At 51.5% G+C, this 20,816-nt stretch overlaps 1 protein-coding gene across 3 annotated transcripts in view; it reads left to right on the plus strand.

The window, feature by feature from the left end:
• HDAC8 (histone deacetylase 8) overlaps positions 1-20,374 on the plus strand; it is a 35,944-nt gene extending 15,570 nt beyond the window's left edge. For all 3 annotated transcript variants that reach the window (XM_050901774.1, XM_050901775.1, XM_050901773.1), the window contains 4 exons: positions 1,615-1,787; positions 3,475-3,569; positions 13,155-13,260; positions 19,828-20,374. In XM_050901774.1, the coding sequence (XP_050757731.1) occupies positions 1,615-1,787; positions 3,475-3,569; positions 13,155-13,260; positions 19,828-19,850 (397 nt within the window). In that variant the 3' untranslated portion in view covers positions 19,851-20,374. The remainder of the gene's footprint in view (positions 1-1,614; positions 1,788-3,474; positions 3,570-13,154; positions 13,261-19,827) is intronic.
• The last annotated feature ends 442 nt before the right edge of the window (positions 20,375-20,816 follow it).

Consider the following 20,816-nt stretch of genomic DNA (forward strand, 5'->3'; position numbering starts at 1 on the left):
GACGTGCTTGCAGAGGTCTGAGTGCAGGCAACGAAAGCCCTCACCAGCAGCAGACAGTGTCAAGAAGCCCTACAGTGTTTGAAGGAAGCCAGTTCAGTCCTCCTTACTCCAAGGAAGGGTAGGACAACGTGGGCCTTGGGCAGAGGTGGAAGCCCCTCTCATTCATCCCATCCTTGACATCTGCAGAAGAGAGGCTGACTTTGGGCCCAGTTCAAGAAGGAAGCTTATGCCGATTTGACTGCTCTTTCCTTGGCACTGTGATTTTTACCCTCTGCCTCAGTTTGCTTAGCTTGGTGGGACTGTGTGGACAACATGGCCTGGTAGCTGTCAAAACATGAGTGGTGTGAGTAGCTGTTGGCTACCTGGCCCTGCCACGTACCTGGGGTGCTGGTGCCAGGCTCTGTTCAGCATGTTCAGGCTGTGCTGCCTTAACTGGGGTGAATATGCATACGGAATGGAAATCCTGTTTTCCCCCAGGCTCACATATTTGGTCTCGAGAGGGCTGAGTTTTTTCCCAGAGTTTTTCTCATCACTGGTCAAGTTTTTCTGCAGCGGTGCCTATATTTCGGTAGTGAATTTGTGGTGCTTGTAGAGCTGATGGCCTCAGCCCTGCAGGCATCTGCCTTGGCAGACCACACCGAGCTCAGTGGGGTTCCTTATCTGGGTGCAGTGAGTGGCTAAGTTTCGTGGGGTCAGTGCTGGTAAATGCAAGCTCTTTGTCACGGGGAAGCAGCTCTCTCATTTGGCACCACAGTGGTTTCTAATTGCATATCAAATAAGAACTGGCAATGCTTACGTTCTCTTAACCAAGGCAAAACCGCTTATTCCAGGGATGACATGTGTTTCTACTTTAGCAAAATAAAAACACTGTTGTGAAAGGAGCATGTTTTTCTCTACTATTTGCTTTGTATTTTGGGCTTTGGAGCACAGTGCTGGGAACAGGATTATTCCCTTTGTGGTGTTCGTAATACTAAAAATATCCTGGAGCAAAGCCAAATGTCTGACGTGCCCAATTGCCTTCTGCAAGAGGGAATACTTCTAATAAACTGTCTCCAGGGCACTGGCCCTGCTGTACCCCAGCATCCGCTAGAGCCGGAGGAAATGTATTCCTGCCTCAAGAGCCATATGGGAGAGAGGAGAGTGAGAACCTAGACGGAGCCTTCTTCTGGTCATCCTGTTCTGTCCTGGTGAGAGGTGTCTGAGAGTTTAGGATTGTTGTTTCGCCAGACCCTGCTCTTAGCCATGACTTTTACAGAGGAGAAAAGCCCCGGTTTTGGCTTGCAGCCCTTTTGCTCAGGGCGGCCAATGTAAACGTGTGGTTTGATGCTTCCATTAAGCTGATCAGGACTAGATCCCCCTCCCCCGTGTTCTCAGTGATGCTTTTGCCTTCATCAGCCTTGCGATGAGCGCTTTGAGAGCTAAACTTACTGCAGGAGAGTAGCAGAGGCAGAAGGCTAACTGGAAGCAGAGGGGGCGTAACTGGCCTGAGGGGGGTGGGAGCAGATAATGCAGAAACCTTGAGAGGCATTGGTGGATCTGAGGGACCAGGGCCATGCCACCAGCATCCCTCTGAGCCATGTTTGCGGTAACCCCCACCACTTCTCCTCTCCACAGCGTGCTGAAGGAGGTGTACGCCGCATTTAACCCAGACGCGGTTGTGCTGCAGCTGGGCGCAGACACCATCGCTGGAGATCCCATGTGCTCTTTCAACATGACGCCTGAGGGAGTGGGCAAGTGCCTGAAGTATGTCCTGCAGTGGCAGCTAGCAACTCTCATCCTGGGAGGAGGTGAGTGCACACGCATCCTGCCGTTCACAAGGAAACGGGTTTGTCCTCCTGTGACCCTTCTTTGAGTGTGTGCCCTTGGGCTCAGCACTGACTGGAGTTTAGCAGGGTGACTGCTGGGCAACATCAGGAGGGCACTCTGTGGCACAGTACTGTTTTCACACAGACCTGAAATCCTTGATACCGACAAGTGCAAGTCTCAATCGTGACCCTAAGATCTTGAGTTAAAGGCTGCTTGGCTCCTCTGGAGAAGAGCAATGGCTGTTAACCCTGTTGAACTGACCCTGGATTCTCAATGGCACCTCTGATTCCCATCTCTGCTGATCAGTCCTTCAGTGCCACTCTTTAAAAGTGAGCGCTTTTTTCCCAAACCTGCCTTAGGCATCTGGCAATGAATGATTTTATTTGGATTCAAGCAGGGGCTTGGGAAGAGGACTGGCTGCCTGCACAGTACAGCAGGGCTCTGATACCCAGCGAAAGCTAAGGTTGACTTGGCTCTGCCATGCTGCATAACCAGCTGCTTGTCTAGCGGGGAGAGCGCAGGACAGGCTTTATGCAACAGAGCATTTCAGAACAACAAAAGCCACTGTGTGCCAGGGAGAGTCCCCCAGCTCTGTGCCTGGAGCCATATCAGCTCTAGCTGTTGTCCTTTTTGAGACTGGGGAGATCAGGTATAGTATGTTAAGCCTAAAATTTGATGTGCCTAATGCACTTTGTTTTGGAAAGGTTATGAGTGTTCAGTCCTGCTGTGGCATGTCTGTGGGTATGCTGGGGATGGCACCTTTCAGGCAAAAAGAAACCTCAAAACTTTTGTCAAAAAATGAAGGACAACTATTTGTCACTCGTGAAAATACCAAAGGAGTGTCCCACCGCTGCAGCTTGTGGAAGCATTTGAAGTGGAAATTGGGGGAGGAGTCAATACTTGCAAAAAAAACCCAAAAAACAACCAACCAACAACCCGAAGAGAAGGGAATGTTGAAAAATGTGCGCTCGCTCTCTTTTCAAAGTGGTTTTCTCTCTTACTATTTTAGTTGTCTTTGCTGGAAAAAAACTTCTTCCGAGTCTCTTGCAGGATTGCTTTCAGCTGAGGTTTCTCCTTGTGGGCTCATGTACCGTTACCATGGAGGTGACCATTACCATAATGACTGTGAAACCTCATTTACTTGTAAAGCAGTCGCAAGTTGTACTAATGAGCTTCATATTTGTCCTCTCAAACATGACAGTGCTGAAGAGCTCACCAGCAAATGGCTGGGCATATGTATTATGCTTTATGGGTTGAAGGCTGGCATTAAAAAGCAGGAATCCCCTGCCTCCACTGCTGCCCTTGCACTTCTCTCTGTTACCTTTGAACCCCCCTCCTTGTTGCCAGGAGAGAGCCCAGCGCATGGGGCCGGGGGCTTGTGCTGGGTCTGAGATGGTGGCTGGAGGAGCCTGGCCTGTGCCACGCTGGGTGTAACTGGGGTTCAGTTTGGGAGGTCTGCCCTTGCGTACAGTGTCATTCAGACCTGGCCTCATGTAGCCAGCAGGTGCAAAATGCAGTTTTTGGGCACAGCTTGAGTGGATGAAATAAGCTGAATTCACGTAAACTGCACGTTGCCTCTGCGATTTGTTCCTTCCACTAAAATCTCTCCCTCTCTCTTCCCTTTCCCCACTCTTCCCACTCCAAAATCACAATTCTTGCTGGAGACAGGAGGCTACAACCTTGCCAACACAGCTCGCTGCTGGACATACTTGACTGGGGTCATCCTTGGGAGAACGCTGTCCTCTGAGATCCCCGATCACGAGGTAAAGCTTTGACAAACCCTCCCTTCTCCTTGCGCTAGAGCTGAGTCGTTCTACCTAATCCAAACGGCATCCTTGCCACTCAATACTGTTTTGTTGAGACACTCCTGTAACAATAACGCACTGTCCTAGCAGCATAGTGGGTGCTTGTTCCCAAAACCCGAGGCTGTCCGCATCTTTTTGCGAGGGATGTCAGGCGCCGATAAACTCCAGTCTCAGATAATTACAGAGAGGATGGGGAGGGGGAGTCACCTGTTTGCTCAAAGAGCTCTTTAGGATGTGCATGTGCTTTTGCCAGGAAAGAGCCAGGCCTTTCTCAAGGCTTTAAATTTTAGCCCTGCTTTCATCAACTTACAGAAAGTACCAGGTGCAACTTTGAAGCTTTTCTGACCAGCAGTCTTGCAGTGTGCCTTGAGGCCAGGTGCTGTTCGTGACCACGTATGAGCTGTCTCAGTTCCAGTGCTGGTGCTTTTCAAGTCTTGAGCAGGGCTGGACAGCTGGTTGGAGGGACACAATCTAGACTGAATTTGGGTGGAATAACTATAGGTTCATAATAGGTCTCAAACCGCAGATCAGTGTTATTGACCCTACAGAAACAAGCCTGCATGTGCAAAGCAGTTCAAGCCTACAGTGACTACAGGGGAGAATTATGGTTTTGCTTTTGTCTAAGGATCTCATGGACCAGTATGCATAAGGAAGTAAAGCATTTGTGTGGATTGAAACTGGAAATTCATCACAGGAACTGGTGACTACAGATACAAGATGCTTTTTGAGAGGTGTCATGCTTAAATATGATCCTTTAACCAGGTTTCTGCAGAAACAGGTTCTAAACAAGACTGGATCTTTCGTATGTACGGGAAGTGAAAAGGGTGAGTTCCTCTGTAGAAATTAACTGCTGAAGGTGGTTAGGTTTTGCCTGTTTGTTGTTGCTCTGAACAGTTTATTTGTTGTGTTAATGATTCCTGCACTGAGTGCCCTGAAGGATGAGAGCAGTGTGGGAATGAGTTGCTTGCAGGATGTCACAAGGTGCACAGTGGGGCCCTGCGTGCTCTGGCTACTCCTTCTCAAAGGAATTTGTATCCCCTCCTGGGCCGGCCCATGCTTGGGCTGCAGAGCTGAGCTGGCTGTGAGTTGTGGTGCTGCTGGTGGCCGGCCTGTGGGTTCCCCTTGCAGCGAAACAGTGCTTGTGGTTTTGTTTCCGAAGATGAGATGAGCTGCTCAGGGTTCACCCTGGAGGAACAAGTTCCCAGAGATCAGCCCAGCCTGTCTCTTGGAGCTGTGGTGCAGCACTTGAAGAGGAATGAGCTGGAGGGAGCGGAAATGTGGGCTGCCTTGGATGAAGCAGTCACCAAGTGCTGCTCTTCCCACTTGGGCACCTATAGGAGAATTTTGATGGCAGGCTTGTAAAACCAAGTGCCTGCCATGAGCAAGTGCATCTTCACTCCTGCACCATGGAGAGGGTTTAGTAAGAATCATCTCTGGGGTGGTGACGTTAGCCGGCAAAGCAGCTGGTGAGGATCAGGAGCATAGCTGCAGTGCTTATTGAATGCCAGGTGAAGTGGCTGGAGTGGTGGTTCATCATAGCCAGAAAGCTCTTGGGTGAATAGAGTTTGCTGGAGCTGAATTGGGAACTAGTCAGAAATCCACAGTGATCTGCTAGAATATACATCAGGTCCACAGAGAATGTGTGAAGACACTGGCATATGGTAGGTTGCCTGATTATTTTAAAGCTTGTGGCCATGTGCTTCATCAAAGGTAATAAAGCAGCCTTGGTGATAAAGTGACCTGGGTAATAAGAAATAGCCTTGGTACATGAGTTGAATGGTTCCGGATCAGATACCAGCTAAAAGATGGTGATATTCATGTCAGTAAGCAGGGAGCAGCAGCCTGCCTTCAGGGAATCTGCATCTCTCTTGGGGCCTGGAAGAAGTGGGTAAGTGAACTGCAGCAGGATTCAGATCCCCAGGGACGAGGCCCCTCAGTTACCAGGTGGAAGCAGTGAAGTTGTGTTTGAACAGCGCGCAAGGTGAAGTACCCCAAGGCATGGCCCTTAGGTTGGCTTACAAACCTCCCGTTACAGCTCTGCTCTTAAGTAGTAGAACAAATACATGTATGCTTCCTGACTTTGAGGCATTGATGAACTGCTAATTAAAAGGCATTGGGAGGAGTGTTCCCTGTCAACAGGTTTATCCCGTTACTATCTGCTACAGAGCCTGCTGGTGGTTGGGCCTGCCTTGCAGCTGAAGGTGAGATTTTTGGGCTGTAGTGTGTTACCCATGTGTATGCAATGCCCTGCAGCCGCGTAGGGCTTGCACTGAACCAAGGCACGAGCGATCTGCCATGCTTGTGGTTTTGCCCACAGGTGGCCACTGCGGGCTGCTTCACAGTCAGGAAGGTGTGTGTCCCCGGTCGGGTGTGAAGTTTTTGCCTCTCCTAGAGGGGTGCCAGCTCACATCCCCTGGCAGGAGATCAAAAGCTTCACTTCTAGCCTCACTAATGGCACCAGATGCTATTTTTCATTTACATTTATAATCTTGTTCTGAAATGCATTAAGCAATTTGTATCAGCAGGTACCCTGAAAGTCAGAGCCACAGGCTGATGCTTACAGATTTTCAAAGGATTTCCTTTATCAGTTTTAAATGTTTTCTTGCTTCTTCCCATCAGCGTTGGTCTGTGTTTTTAGCTCTTGAACCACAACCAAGATCAACAATTTCTGAAACCAACTGTCTTGACAAGAACATTGAAGGATCGTCTTTGTTTTCTTTAATATAACTCTGATGCAGTTACCTGCCCCCTCCCTCTTCCTAAACTAGATTATTTCATAGTGCTGAGCATAGTATTTACTTGCCCAGGAGCAAGGGTCCCTCTCGTGTTTTCACATTGGATGTGGCGAGGCCATTTGCATTGAAACAGAGATGTCCAAACTTTGCCTAACTTTTGAAGGGTTAGGTTAGCAGCTCGCCCCGAGCCTGGGAAGCTGTGTCCAGCAGCCATGGGGTACATCGGCCCGTGTTTGCTCTCACGCTACTACACACAGTGTAACACTAAAGACGGCGCGGCGCAGCACAGCTTGCAGTGCTGAATCAGCATCTGAATGTCTGTCATCCAAATCAGATGGAGTGTGTTTGCTTTGAACGGCTTTGCTGATCCATGGTGCTTGTGTGCAATCGTGCTCTGTCATCTTGGGCATGCTAAATGAGACATTTATATAGTCTCATTAGCCTTGTTTAGTCCCCCCAGAAACGCTCACAAACCTGAGAAGGTAACATTAACAGACTTTGAGCAGGAATGGAGGAAGGAGGGCAGGGCAGGAAGAAACCTAGAGCACAAGACTGATGTCCCTGGGCATCTTAGTGGACTGTGGGCATCCATAAGACTTATGAGGAGCGGCTGGGGTCACTTGGTTTGTTCAGCTTGGAGAAGAGAAGGCTGAGCGGGGACTTCATCACAGTCTACAACTCCCTCAAGAGGGGCAGCGGAGCAGGAGGTGCTGATCTCCTCTCTCTGGTGACCAGCGATAGGACACAAGGAAATGGAATGAAGCATCAGTAAACTAGTGTGAAACACTTTCGTAAACAATGTTGAGATCTTTTTGTAAGGTGTGATTTTTGTGGGATTTACAAAATGAGGAAGGCCGAGGGAGCAGAGCGTCCTCATGTGCGGTGTGAGCGAGGTGGCCTGATGGGCCGTGGCTTATCAGGCAGAGTGGTGTGCTCTCAGCCCTGGCCTTCTGCCTGCTGCCCGCTGCCCTCCTGAAGGTGGTTTACAGGGGAGGAGATAAATGTCACTCTGTTTTGCACCCAGCTCGGGAGATTTTGCCTCTGTGATCCTGTGCTGCGGCTGTGCTTGCAGCAATCAAGTGTTTTGCCTGAGATACCGACTGCGTATATCCAGGCAGCAGTGAGCCTGCGGCACGTTTGGTGTTGGGGCCCCAGAGCGGTGTTTGCAGGGTGCTTTTTGAGTGCAGTGTGTTGGGGAGGGAGGTGCTGGCAGCTAAACGAAAGGGACCGCAGGCCAGTGACCAGCACAGGGGGTGGTGATAATACAGGGCACTGCTACTGTGGGAGGAGGTCCTGCGGCAGACCGAGTCCCCATAGGCCAGTTTGTAAAGGTCTTCATTCTTGAATTCAATCTTTTATGCACTTTTCATGGCCAGGGATCAAAGAGGCAAGCTGTGGCCCTGCTAAGATACCGCAAACTGAACACAGTCACGTTCCTGAACTGCCCCTGCCCCTTCTGCCGGGGAACCCAGGAGGGTTAGAAGCAGAAGTGGCAGCTCAGCCCTGTCGAGGGAACAAAAAGCACTTTGTACCTGCTGAACAACCTCCGCTCCACTCCACCAACTGCCGCCACTGCTTGAGGGGATGCGAGGGGCTTGGGGCAGGGAATGGGACAATTTGTATTTAAGAGGGGGGACGGGAAAAGCTGTCACAAAGCCCTGATTGTAAGTGAAGCCCTTTTGTTGTTTCTCACCTGTGCGCTGGGGCATGTTCCAGTGTCTGCTGGCCGCTCAGCTGGTGTTGAGCTGGGTGCCTGGCCCGGCAGACAGTGATTCCCAAAAGGCAACAGCTATTCCACAGAGCTGAAGAGAATTGGGAAGTGGAGTTGAGCCCTCTGTAGCAAAAGCCGTTTCCCCTTCCCAGCCCACAAGAGCTTTCTTCCCAAACTGTGCATCTGACATTTTTTTTTCCCCACGCTGCAAGAAACAGTTGTGTCGTGGTTATGTCCACTGCAAGTACTTCTCTTTCTCCCTTGGCCTGGACACTGGACTCTGGTTGCTTGACGTGTTGCGATGGTCTTAAATAGCATGGGAATGTGAAATCTGGAGGATGGTACCTCCTTCACCATGTCAAGTGAGCATTATTGTCCAGGAAGGTGTCTGTCTGTCTCCTCTCTGCTGCAGTAGCCGATAGCAGATGCGGGGGGACAAGTATAAAGAACAGTGTGAACGCAGAGTTTCTCTGGGTGCTCTTCCAGTTTTCTGTGATGTATAGCCGAGAATTATCCTGCTGTTTCTGTATTTGTCCCATTGGTAACATGTAAGGCTTGGTTTGTGAGAGGATTTAGCATTATCATGGTACTTACATGTTTAAGCGGGTCCTGGGGGCAGCTGTGGATGTTCAGCACTTCTCCAAACCTGTCCTAGTCAAGCGAGACGCTGGGCAAAAAGAAGAGCGCGAGGCTAGTGACTGGCTGTGCACAGGGTGCTTTATGGGACTTGCTGAGTGCACACAGGAAAGGGGGTAGCTGCTTCTCCAGGGTGGCACGTTTGGGGGCCATCCTTGTGGTTTCTGTAATTCCTTGCTCTCTATCTGGTACTTGACAGGGCTGAATTGGCTGAGCCTCTGGTTTGGAGCAAGGTGGGGACACCTGGTTGTATGCCAAGATGTGATCCAATCTTCATCTTGCATGGGGTAACACTAAAGATAGGGGCTTTAATCTCACTGTTCTTCATTAAAATCCTGCCTACCATAAATGAGGCAGGGGCATTACAGCTGAGAGCCCGCTCTGCCACCTCAGCTTGAGTTACCTGGAGCAAGTTCATCCACCTCGTTGAACGAGGATGACGGGTCCAGTGTCCATACCACCGAGGTTTCAGGTGATGCAAAGGTCTGTACCCCTGTAATGGATAGAACTCACTTGCGTACAGCAGTCTGTCTGCATCGTCCGAGTTTTCTGTCTTCTGTATACTCTTCAACAGTCAGGGAGTCGTGGGTAGGTTATCCCTGCCCGTTGCCCCCTGGTCTGTGTATTACAGCATGTAAGTCTTACTGTGTGGAGAAAATGTGGTGGGGTTTTTCTGTGTGAGAGGATTGCTAAAAGATACCTGTGAGCAGGTATATTGGGCTAGTAACAGTTACCAGGACTTTAATTTTAAAAAATAAATGAATTAGAAAATTGCCTGGCTCATGAAAACGGAAAAAGTTAATTACTTTTAGATATCAAAACTCCCCTTTCAAAGTAAACTGGCACCCAGTACAGGATCGTTCCCTTTTGTTTCTGCTCAAGGGCTTTATCTGGTTTGAGATAATAGAAGCAGTTGGGCTTCCACCACTTCCTTTAGGAAAATTTCCACTTTCAAAAAGATTTCCGTCACAGGAAATGCTCAGATTTTCTGGTTGGTTCCCTCAGTTTGGTTTTGTCCCAGTATCCCCAGTGCCACCAGGCTGTTCTTAGCCAACTCTCAGGGCTTAGGCCTCCCAGCTGGACAGTCCAGCAGCTCCTCTTGCAGTGTAAAAATTTGGTTCTTCCCGTCCTTTCTTCCTTGGTAAAGCCTTTCTGGCTGACTTTCATTCTCATTGGAAACTGCATCTTTGGGTTTATAGCTTAAGTCTTCTTCACACTTTGAAATAAAATGGGAAGCAGTGCAGATGTGCAGCAAACCTGGGAGTGGTTTCTCCAGCTGATTTGCACTTGGTTGCTTGACAGTGGTTTGGGTCAGTGCCCGAATGTCTCTTCTAAGAGAAGAAAGTTGGGTTTGGGGTTGCTGTTATGCTGTCTCTGAGGTAGAGACAAATGCAACAATTTCTGATGACTTGGTCCCATGTTTGGCTGAGGGTGTCTGACAGAATGGCTCTGTAATAAGATTACAGCAGCACTAAACACCTTCTTTGTCATGGTTTCTGAAGACCATCCCGGCTTGGAGAGGAGAAAAATTTGTTTTCCAAGAGTCGAAAGCTCTGTTGAAGCTCAGCTACAAAATCCCCTCTTGATCCAGTCTAGATTTGAGTACTTAAGTAAATGCAAGTTCCTTTTAACATGGTGACACTGCCATGGGCAGGAGGCAGGAGGAGGAACCTTGCTGCAGTCAGACAGCCGCAGGCGATCTGCAGTGAAGCTGACATCCTTCTTATTGTTTGTCCTGTTTTCTGTGAGATCAGAAGCCATGGCAGATCCGAGCAGTTGTAGGCTTGTCTTCGCTGCAGCTAACGTTGCCTTTTAGGTTGGATGCTGTCCCCAAGCTGTCTCCTCTCCACACAGACCAAACTGCCTGATCCTGCTCTTGTGGGCTTTCAACTGAGGCTGCAGCCTGGTGGCTGCTTTACTCAAACCAATAACTTCCCTTGTGTCCATGGTCCTCCAAGGTCTTGTCACTCATGGAGGAAGAACAGTCAACTGGAAACATTGCCAGCTGGATCTGTTTACTTGTCAGCGGGAAATTAATAGCCAAGGCTGATAAACCAGTGAAGCTGTGAAAAGGCTGGTCTTTGTGTTGGATGTGACGGTTGGAGCTTGGGACCAGGAGGGGCCAGCTGGGAAAATGCTGTTACTTGCTCATTTGCAGAGGGTGTGTGCAGCCTGAGCATGCGAGGGCCAGTGTCTGTCTTCCTCCCAACTCTTGTCTTAGCAACTCCAGTCTTCACCTCTGTTATGTCCCAGCCTTTGTGTGTATTAATCTATGCCTGGTGAATCTACTCCCCTTGACATGGGAATCCCAGTTGGTTGACGAAAACTCATGGGAGAGTCCCTGTCAGGCACCTGCGTGCCCCCCATGTTGGGGCTTCCTGTGATTCAGCTGTTCAGCACGTTGCTCTGTCTTCTGGTGAGGGATGGCATGGGCTTTGGCAGGCATGAGAGCAGGAGTTTGAGATCTACTAGCCTCTCACCCTTGAGTAGATGTGCAAGCCCTGTCTTAAGGCCAGCGTGGGACAGCTTGTACTGGATCGTGTTGTGCTTCTCCCCCAGGAAAGAGTGTTCCTCCAGGGCTGAGAATCTCCTGCTTCTCAGGAGCACTGAAACAAGTCTGATTTCTGATGAAAGCTGCGAGGTACGTACAGGTACCAGTCTCTCCTGGAAGCCTGCTGCTGAACCCTGCCTTTGGGACACAGCACAGTCTGAAATATCCATGTCCAACAGCACATGCACATAGGTCCTTAGCAGAGGAAGATGCCTCTGTAATAAGGCAGCTACAAGAAATGCTGGTGCTTGAGGTCTGGGGAGAGGTCACTGCGGAGAGTGCAGTGAGAGTGTCCAGATGCTGATGGGGAGAAAAATCTCAGGCCTGGCTTCCTGAGACCTCTATGCTGTTTAAGGGCATAAAAACCTGGCTGCTTGTGCCACCACTTGCCAGCCCCTTCACGATGAAGAGCTGCATATGAGCGTGGCAGCACATAGCCCCATACACCTAACGTCCACATGAGAATGGTGGAGGTTTGGTTTGGGGCTCTTAACTCTGAGATGCCATGGGAGTGCTTGTCTGGGTGGCTATGTGGAGAAGACAAACTCCATCAGGCAATTCAGTGCCCAGGATGCAGGTGTCCTCCGCCTTCCCTCGAGGGTGTCCGTGTGTTGTGCAGTGTGTCTGGGGCCCTCCTCCTGCCTGGCTGCGTTTCAGCTTGGATGTGGGGATGGCTGCGTGTCCTCTGGCTTCCTCTGAAGCATGGAGAGGGGCACGTCAAGACTTGGCTCCGTTTAAAAGGCTACAGAGTGAACCAGGAAAGCCTTGTGTAAACAAAAGCAAGCTTTATCCTGCTCCACATCCATAAGATGGGCTGTTGCCTTGTGGAGGGCTTGGACAGAGTTAGGATGAAGCTTCCATTCTCCACCTTTGCCAAGGGAAAAGGCTCCCAGCCGTTGGGCAGGTTCACTGATAGATGCAGGCAGGGTGTGCAGTTCAGTGCAGCATCTCTACCAGCTGCCTCGGGTATGGATGTGAATGCACAGGCCACTTCATTTTCCTCGTCAGTACTGGCATGTTGAGGTCTGCTTGGAGAAGCCCTTGTTGCCCCTGCTAGTGCACAGATGACTGTCTTTGGTTGCCAGATCTGCCACCTCCAATCTCACCCTTAAAGAAAACCCTAGCCCTATGCATCATTAATCACTTGGGAGACTATAATGCTGTGAATTTCCTATTTTTGGTACAATACCTTTAAGTTTGGACTAGCTCTCCATGGGATGAAGCTCTCCAGGGGTAGCAACAGGACTGATTGCAACTTCACCGCTGAATTTTTAACCCTGGTGTGTCTGCTGCTTTGCTCAGTGCTGTGTGCTTGTGAAAAAAAAACTGCTGGCAATAATTTGTGATTCTGCGTTATTGTGTAGAGCCCATGTGCTGCAGATTTTCTCCTTCAGGCTCAGCTGCACGCTATTGGAGCACTCAGCCAGGAAAGGCACATTATTAACCTTGAAGCACACTGATTTTTCTCCTTCCAGGTGTTTCACAGGCATGTCAATACAGCACTCTGCAAGGTGGGGTGGGGAGCCGAAAGGAAGGCTATCTAATAGGCAGCACTGTTCATATGAATATGTTCATATGAATTTTGTTCATAAAAAAATCAAGTTTGCATGTAACCATGTGTAAAATGAGTGTCAACAGCTTTCCCAAATAAAGCATTGGGATAGGCATTTGACTGCTTTGGCTGCACCACTGAGCTCTGCTTCCCAAGCCCTTGAATTGGTAGCGGTTGCAAACTTCAGGTGGGCACAGACACTGCAGAAGCCCCTCTTTGATGTAGTTAAGCTACATGTGCCCCTCGGACAGAGAAAATGTTTTTGTCTTTTGGCAATGAGGTACCCATGGCGAGCCCTCCCTCCAGCCTCAGCCAGCCAGAGACCTCTCTGCTGACTCTCCTCTCCTCTTCCCTGCAGTTCTTCACAGAGTACGGTCCTGATTATGTGCTGGAGATCACACCGAGCTGCAGACCAGACCGCAATGAGCCACAAAGAATTCAAGAAATTCTTAATTCTGTCAAAGGTGAGTTGTCCAAGCCAACACTCCTGCTTCAGGCTTACAGGTCTTTTTAGAGAGGACGTCAGGGAAGCTTGTTGGAGTCTTTCTCGCTGACTAGAGAGGTGAACCACGTTCACTTGACTGCTCATCGTGTACAACGTCATCCATCTCTTGCTTCACTTGGGATGCTCAGTGTTAGGAGCACAGCAGCTCAGAGCTGCGGGTCCCTGCTAGCAAAAGTTGCCATTGCCTTTCCTCTGGCTGGGCAGAGAAGCACGGGGCCTCGTCCTTATTAGAATCATAGAACAGCCCAGGTTGTAAGGGACTTCAAAGATCATCTGGTCCAGCCTTTTGTGGGAAGGGAAGCCTAGATGAGATTGTCTAGCACCCTGTCTGGTCGCATCTTGAAAACCTCTAGCAATGGGGACTCTACCACATCCCTGGGGAGGTTGTTCCAGTGACTGATTGTTCTCACTGTAAAAAATTTCTTTCTTGTAACGAGGTGAAACCTCTCCTGGTGCAACTCATACCTGTTGCCCCTTGTCCTCTCCATGTGGCTGCTTGTGAAGAGAGTGCCTCTGTCCTTTCTGTAGCTGCCCTTCAAGTACTGGAATACTGTGATGAGGTTCCCCCGAGCCTTCTCTTCTCCAGGGAGAAAAGACCCAACTCTGTCAGCCTTTCCTCATAGGGCAGGTTCTCCAGCCCTTTCATCATCTTCGTGGTCCTCCTTTGGACCCTCTCCAGTCTGTCCGTGTCTTTTTTGATTTGCGGGGACCAGAACTGGAACACAGTAGTCCAGGTGCAGCTGACGAGCGCTGAGTGGGATGATCCTGTCTCTGTCTCTGCTGGTAATGCCCCTGCAGATGCTGCCCAGGATCCAATTTGCCTTTGTTGCTGCAGCGGCGCGCTGCTGGATCATGTTCAGCTTGCTGTCCACCAGAACCCCCAGGTCCCTTTCAGCAAGGCTGCTCCCCAGCCACACAGATCCTAGCCTGAACTGGGCTCTTTGGTTATTCTGTCCCAGGTGCGGGACCTTGCCCTTGTCTTTGTTAAACTTCATACTGTTCTTCTTAGCCCACTCTTCCAGCTTGTCCAGGTCTCTGTAAGATGGCTCTCCCTTCTGATGTGTCCACCTCAGCACCCAGTTTGGTATCATCAGCAGACTTGGTGAGGTTGCTTTCAATCCCATTATCCAGATCGTTTATGAAGATGTTGAACAGTGTGGGGCCCAGTACCGATCCCTGGGGGACCCCACTTCTGACAGGCTGCCAGCCTGAGTAAAAACCATTGATCACCACCTTCTGTGCGCTGCCTGTCAGCCAATTCCCTCCCTACCCACTTTGCAGACCGCCCGTCCAATTTGTATCTTGCCAGTTTGTCCAGGAGGAGGCTGTGGGAAAGTGGCAAACGCTTTGCTGAAATCCAGGTAAACAACATCCACTGCTCTCCCCATGTCGACAGATGTTATTTTGTTGTAGAAGATGACCAGATCAGCCTGGCATGATTTGCCCTTGGTAAATTCGTCCTGGCTTTTCCCAGTCACCTGCTTCATTTGGTTTGTAATAGTTTCTAGGTGGACTTGTTCCATGACTTCCCCAGGGATTGAAGTAAGACTAATGTGCCTGCAGTTTTCTGGGTCCTCTTTTGGGCCCTCCTTGTAGATGGGTGTGACAGTTGCCCTCTTCCAGTAATCAGGGATATCCCCTGATCTCCACAACTTTTCAAATATTACGGACAGTGGCCTTGCAACAACATCGGCCACTTCTCTTAACATGGATTTACGTGGGTTGAACCTTTGCAAGGGATGCACCCATCCCTGCTGGTGGGTGGACACATGCACTGTCGTAGGTACATGTTCCTGTGATCTGGGGTCCAGCTATGCTGGTAAAGACAGAGGTAGAGAAGGTATTGAGAACCTCTGTCTTGTCAGCATTATAATTGGTTTCCCTGCCCTTGTTAGCGGTGGGCCTAGGTCTTCCCTGGGCTTCTGCTTACTGCTCACGTATCTGAAGAACACATTCTTCTTGTGTTAACTTCTTGATGTTTCGCCATCCAGAGGGACCTGGACAGGCTTGAGAGGTGGGCCTGTGCAAACCTCATGAAGTTCAGCAAGGCCAAGTGCAAGGTCCTGCACATGGGTCGGGGCAATCCCAAGCACAAATACAGGCTGGGTGATGAGTGGGTTGAGAGCAGCCCTGAGGAGAAGGACTTGGGGGTACTGGTGGGTGAAAACTGGACGTGAGCCGACAATATGCACTCGCAGCCCAGAAAGCCAACCGTGTCCTGGGTGCATCACCAGCAGCGTGGCCAGCAGGTCAAGGGAGGGGATTCTCCCCCTCTGCTCTGCTCTGCTGAGACCCCCGTGGAGCACTGCGTCCAGCTCTGGGGTCCCCAGCACAAGGAGGACATGGACCTGTTGGAGCGGGTCCTGAGGAGGCCACGGAAATGGTCCGAGGGCGGGAACCCCTCTGCTAGGAAGAAAGGCTGAGAGAGTTGGGGTTGTTCAGCCTGGAGAAGAGAGGGCTCCGTGGGGAGACCTTATTGCGGCATTTCAATATATAAAGAGGGCTTCTGAGAAAGATGGAGAGAGACTTTTTACCAGGGCCTGTAGCGATAGGACATGGGGCAATGGTTTTAAACTGAAAGAGGGCAGGTTTAGGTTGGACATCAAGAGGAAATCCTTTACAATGAGGGTGGTGAGACACTGGAGCAGGTTGCCCAGAGAAGCTGTGGATGCCTCATCCCTGGAAGCGTTCAGGGTCAGGCTGGACAGGGCTTTGAGCAACTTCATCTAGTGAAAGGTGTCCCTGCCTGTGGCAGGAGGGTTGGACTAGATGGTTTTCAAAGGTCCCTCCCAACCCAAACCATTCTGTGATTCTATGATTCATTTGATGAGATGAAACACTTGCTGGATGTGGTTGTGGGTGTTGTCAGCCTCAGACACATGTGCCCACACAGAGGCTTCCTACAGAGGAGGGCAGCTAATTACAGCTTGGCAGAAAAAGCTGGGGATGTGAGCCCAGGTCTCAGCCTGGATGCAGGGAAGGTACCATGGCTGGGATTACCCTGTCAATAAGAGAGAAATCTCTTAGTGGACTGCCTGGAGCTGGGGGTTAACGTTTGGATGCAGGAGGACCTGGAGGCTATGTAGGGCTGAATGAGAAGCAGATGCTTTCAGGGGGATATGTTCCAGCTGCTTCTGATGTATGGTTTTCGTTCCCTTTCGTACCACAGTGTCTGAGTTCAGGAGAACAGAGCTTGCATATTTAGCACTTCCCCTGCACCATGGCTAGCTTTTCAGTTCCCCAGCCTCTCCAGTCCCCAGCCCAATTTTGACTCCTAGACATGCTTCCCAGTTGCTGAAAGTCCCGTTACTACAGCTTGGTGAGCTACCACTTCCCATGCATACGCGTATCACCTGTTACAAGCCTGACATAAGTATTTTACCTTCCTCGGCCTCTTTGGCTTAAATCACCATTTGTTTCATCAAAAGTCCAAGTTCTGCATGTTTATGCTGTAAGCTCACGTCCTCCTCCTGCATGCAAGTTTGGTTGGAGCTTGTCGGTTAGAGAGTGAACCCTGCAATGCAAAAATATCCCTGGCACGCAGTCAGCCCTGGCACAAGTTTTTTCTCTGAGGCAGTGCTTTGCCCTGGAGCAAAGTTCCCATCCTTTGCTCCCAAGAGAGCATGGGTGCTCCAGCTTGGTGGAAGCAACTCGGAAAACAGCCGTGTCTTCTAGTGTCTTACAGAGAGATGAATAAAAGGCAAGTGGTTAGACTTCATGCTTGATGAAACAGGCTTGTGACATGGCACACTACCAGCCTCACCTGGATCACGTTCAGGCAGTTGTACACAAGCCTGTGTGAGGGACCACTGCCTGTGAGGAGGTGCAAACCTGCAGGACTGGTCTGTGCCCGTCCTTTGGAGATGGGTGACTTCAGTGTGAGTCTGTTGAAACACTTCTTTGGGAACGTTCCGTCCACCGCCTGATCGCAACTGCTGCGCTTTGTTACGTACAGCTCCCCCACTCCTTTTCTCTCCTGCATATGATGATTTTTGTTTCCTTCTTTGTCATGTCGCAAAAGACCAGTCCTTCTCTTTACTGTCATCTGTCAAAGTGCTACCTGGGGCATGAGGCAGTTATAAACCCTGTTCCCTACAGATGCTTGACTTATGGGCTCCCAAGGCAATTGCAGCTTAACTAGGACCCCTCTGTTCTGCTGTCAGACCTCATCAGACTGTCTCAGGAGCAGGAAGGCTTGGAAATTTCATGCCCTCCTCAATGTCCCTTCTTCAACATCAGACCTAGGAGAAGGACCAGAGCCCCCCAAGTATTGGGAGCAGGGAGGGAAGAGGGAGCAGGGCACTGCAGGCTGTGCTCTGCCTAGATGGCACCTCCGCACCCTTGAGTGACACTTCCAGCTCAGCTCACAGCCACTTCCCTGGGAACTGGGCGCATTCCTGAAGGAGCTGCAATGCCACGGCCACTGCAAGCACTGGATCTGATGGGAACATGTGTTTTGTGCCTAGGAAGGCTTCCGTGCTTGTGGAAAGAAATGGATTTAGTAGCCATGGATTTGTAGGGGAGGAGGGGAGACAGGTGGCTCCCAGACATTTTTGTCTTCCCTGATAGTACCTCTCAAAGGAGCCAGATGTGTGCTTGGGGACCAGCTGGCATGAGTGCGGTCTGTGCCCCTGATGGGCTGCTCGTCTGCTCAGGAAGGGGTCTGAGACCCCAAGCTTGGTCGGCCCTGCGCTCAGTGCTCGACTAGTCCCAGGCCATGCTGGATTTTCCCCTGCGGAGGCCAGGATGCCTCCCATGCAGATCCAGACCTGTGGATAAGCACCCAAAGGCTTCCCAGCCAGTGTCACGTGTGGCTGAAACTGAGCAGGAAGCTCGGGTGCTGGATAGCAGGATTCCCTCTGTCATGCCACCCGCCGAGAGGAAAACTCATGCCTGTGGCAGAGGAGAGAGCGGAGAAACCCCGTTCCTCCCTCCCCAGCCGCCACAGAGAGGCTGGTCCAAGAGCCCAGTGCTTTCCAGGACTGGTTTTCCCTGCAGTGAGTTTTCCACTGCGCTTGCAGTGCCAGTGCCGGAGGCAGCAGGAGCGAGTGGGGCAAGGAGGGTCAGTCCCCCTCAGCAGTGAAACGGTGACAGATGGAGCAAGGCAGAACTGCAGCCCCTACCCCGGGCTGCACAGGGGGATATGGCACTGCCAGCGCTGGGGAAACGGGCCTGCTGGGCACGGGGCAGGGTGCTGGATGGACTGACGGGAGCAGAGCCATGGCTCCTGCTTGTAACTGTTGACTCCCAGCGTTGCTTTGCTGCCTGCTTGGCTGTGCTGGCAGCTACTGGGCTTTCCATCCCCTCCTGCTCCAGCAACCGTGGCCCCAGCTGCCATGGAGAGCAGTTGGTGTGAGCGCAGAGCATCCGGTCCCCTGGCACACAGGAAAAGTCCTTATCATCTGCTTGGGATGTGAACCACCCTGTCTAAAGGGAAATTGTGGGTGGGGAGGCAGCAGGGAGAGGACAGCGACTGCCAGCCCAGCCTGCAGGCTCTCTTTAGCACACTTAGCTGCTCCAGAATTTAGGGTCGGCTGCCAAGTGCATTTCCCGGGGTCCTGCAAAGCCGCAGCTACTGTTTTTTATTTCAGACCTAACGAGAGACCCTGGTCTGCCTTTGGCAGGAGCGTGTGTAGCGTCCCTGGCGTCGGCTCCCGCGGCACTGGCATCCCTCCGTCGGCCCTTGGGGCAGAGCCAGAGCTGGCTTGCTCTTCTCAGAGCTGCGTGCAGGGCTGAGGCTTGCCTGAGGGCAAAGGAAGATGGTTCCCCGCCTGACCTCTGTGCATTTCCTCAGGAGGTGGGACAGCCCTGTAGCCAGGCAGGAGACTGAAAGCTGGTGGAGTCCAGGGCAGGCAGCTGGGTGAGCCCTGCCAGCTCCTGCCAGCCTTGTTCAATGCCCTTGCCCATCCATCTTGTCCCTGCCCTCAGGAGGAGCTGGGGGCAGCAAGACAGGGCTCGGCAGCCCTTTTCCCTCTCTGTGCATGTTGTGATGTGTTGGTGTTAGAAGCAGAGTAGGAGGAGGTGGGTGGGAGATGCGATGGCTGTGGATGCCCTGGGGGGTCCGTTCCCAAGCACAGGCCAATCCTAGGGAGGATACATCCCCCCGACCTGTCCAGGAGGGGAGGAGGAACAGCATCGCTCCGGAGCTGGAAGGGAGGCATCTCTGCTGCGCGCTCCTGGCAGTGCATCCAGCCCGGAGGAAGGACAAGGCAGCAGGGAGTGAGTGTGTGCCCCTCCGGTGCTGGCCCATGAATCCCGAACCAGCGATCAGCCTGCAGGAGAAACTCGTAGCAGAAGTGGTGGCAGGGTCTTTGGTAGTTCCCGAAGTCTGGCTGGGAGGAGAGCAGCAGCCTCTGCAAAGGGAGCAAGGGGTCAGCGGGGACAAGGGTCTGCGCTGAGGCTAGGATTCCTGTATCACTGCCCGGTCCGTCAGGCGTAGGTAGGGCTGGCACCCCTGCCCCTGGCCGGGCCACTCCATCAGGCTGAAATATCAGTGGAAATACCCTTTTCTGCCTCTTATTTGCAGGGAATCTGAAGCATGTTGTTTAGCGGAGAAGGAAGGCTCAGGTTTCCGCAAGAGCATTTCCTGTGGAGAAGACGGCGTGTTTATGTGAGCAGCTGGTGAAATTTGTGGCTGTGGGGGAAATTTGGAAGAAATTACTGTTGGTTGGCTGATTTTTTTCTCTTTAAAGAAGAAAAGCTGCTGCGCACCACGAGCACCATGGCTCTCCCCAGGCAGGAGTGTGGGCCCTCCACCCACAGCCTTCCAGTGCCGGTAGAGCCTCCCTTGCTCCTTTCTCTTTCCTTTTTTAACACCACAGAGTTTATTCTCACAACTGGTTTTAAATGTTTTTTAAGAGAGGGGCTGCTCAGGGCTGTGAACCCTCCCCAGCTGGAGCCCAGTGCCACATTGTCTTCCTGGCAGGAGCACGGCCCCTGAGCTGCCCACCCGGGGAGTGGTGCCGAGTGCCAGCCGGGGCCTGGGCCACGGGCTGTGCCTCTTACCCACAGAAAGGCACGGCCATTGTGTTTTTAACTGGGAATTTTTTTTAAATAAAGTATTTTAAATACTCCTCCAGCCCTTTCCTTTCTTCGTGCACCCACCCTGCCTTGCCAGTGCTCTTTTCCACAGCACTTCACATGCTCAGCGGAGGTCCAGCCAGCGCTGGAAAGCAAAGATCTGCAGTTGCGTTTGTGACTGTCCCTTCCAGCCCCGTCACGTAAGGCAGCACAGACCCTCCCACCCCAGGGCGATGGGTGGGCTGCTGAAATCCTGTGCGGAGGGGCCGGACCCCGGGGATGCTCTCCAGAGTGTCGAGGGAGATGCAGGGCAGGGTGGCAGCTCCCGTCCCAGGAGATCTCAGATGAACCTCCAGATGCTGCAGCGCCCCATGTGAGCTGCCGCGAGGCATCTCAGCGGGGGGACAGGTACACAGATATCTGGGGCTGATCCCTGCCAGTGCCTCAGGCTGTGGAGCCTGGCCTCTGCTGCCCTTGTTCCCTCCTTCACGTGGC

Source organism: Gymnogyps californianus, chromosome 9, assembly GCF_018139145.2.
Source record: "Gymnogyps californianus isolate 813 chromosome 9, ASM1813914v2, whole genome shotgun sequence".
NCBI lineage: Eukaryota > Metazoa > Chordata > Aves > Accipitriformes > Cathartidae > Gymnogyps > Gymnogyps californianus.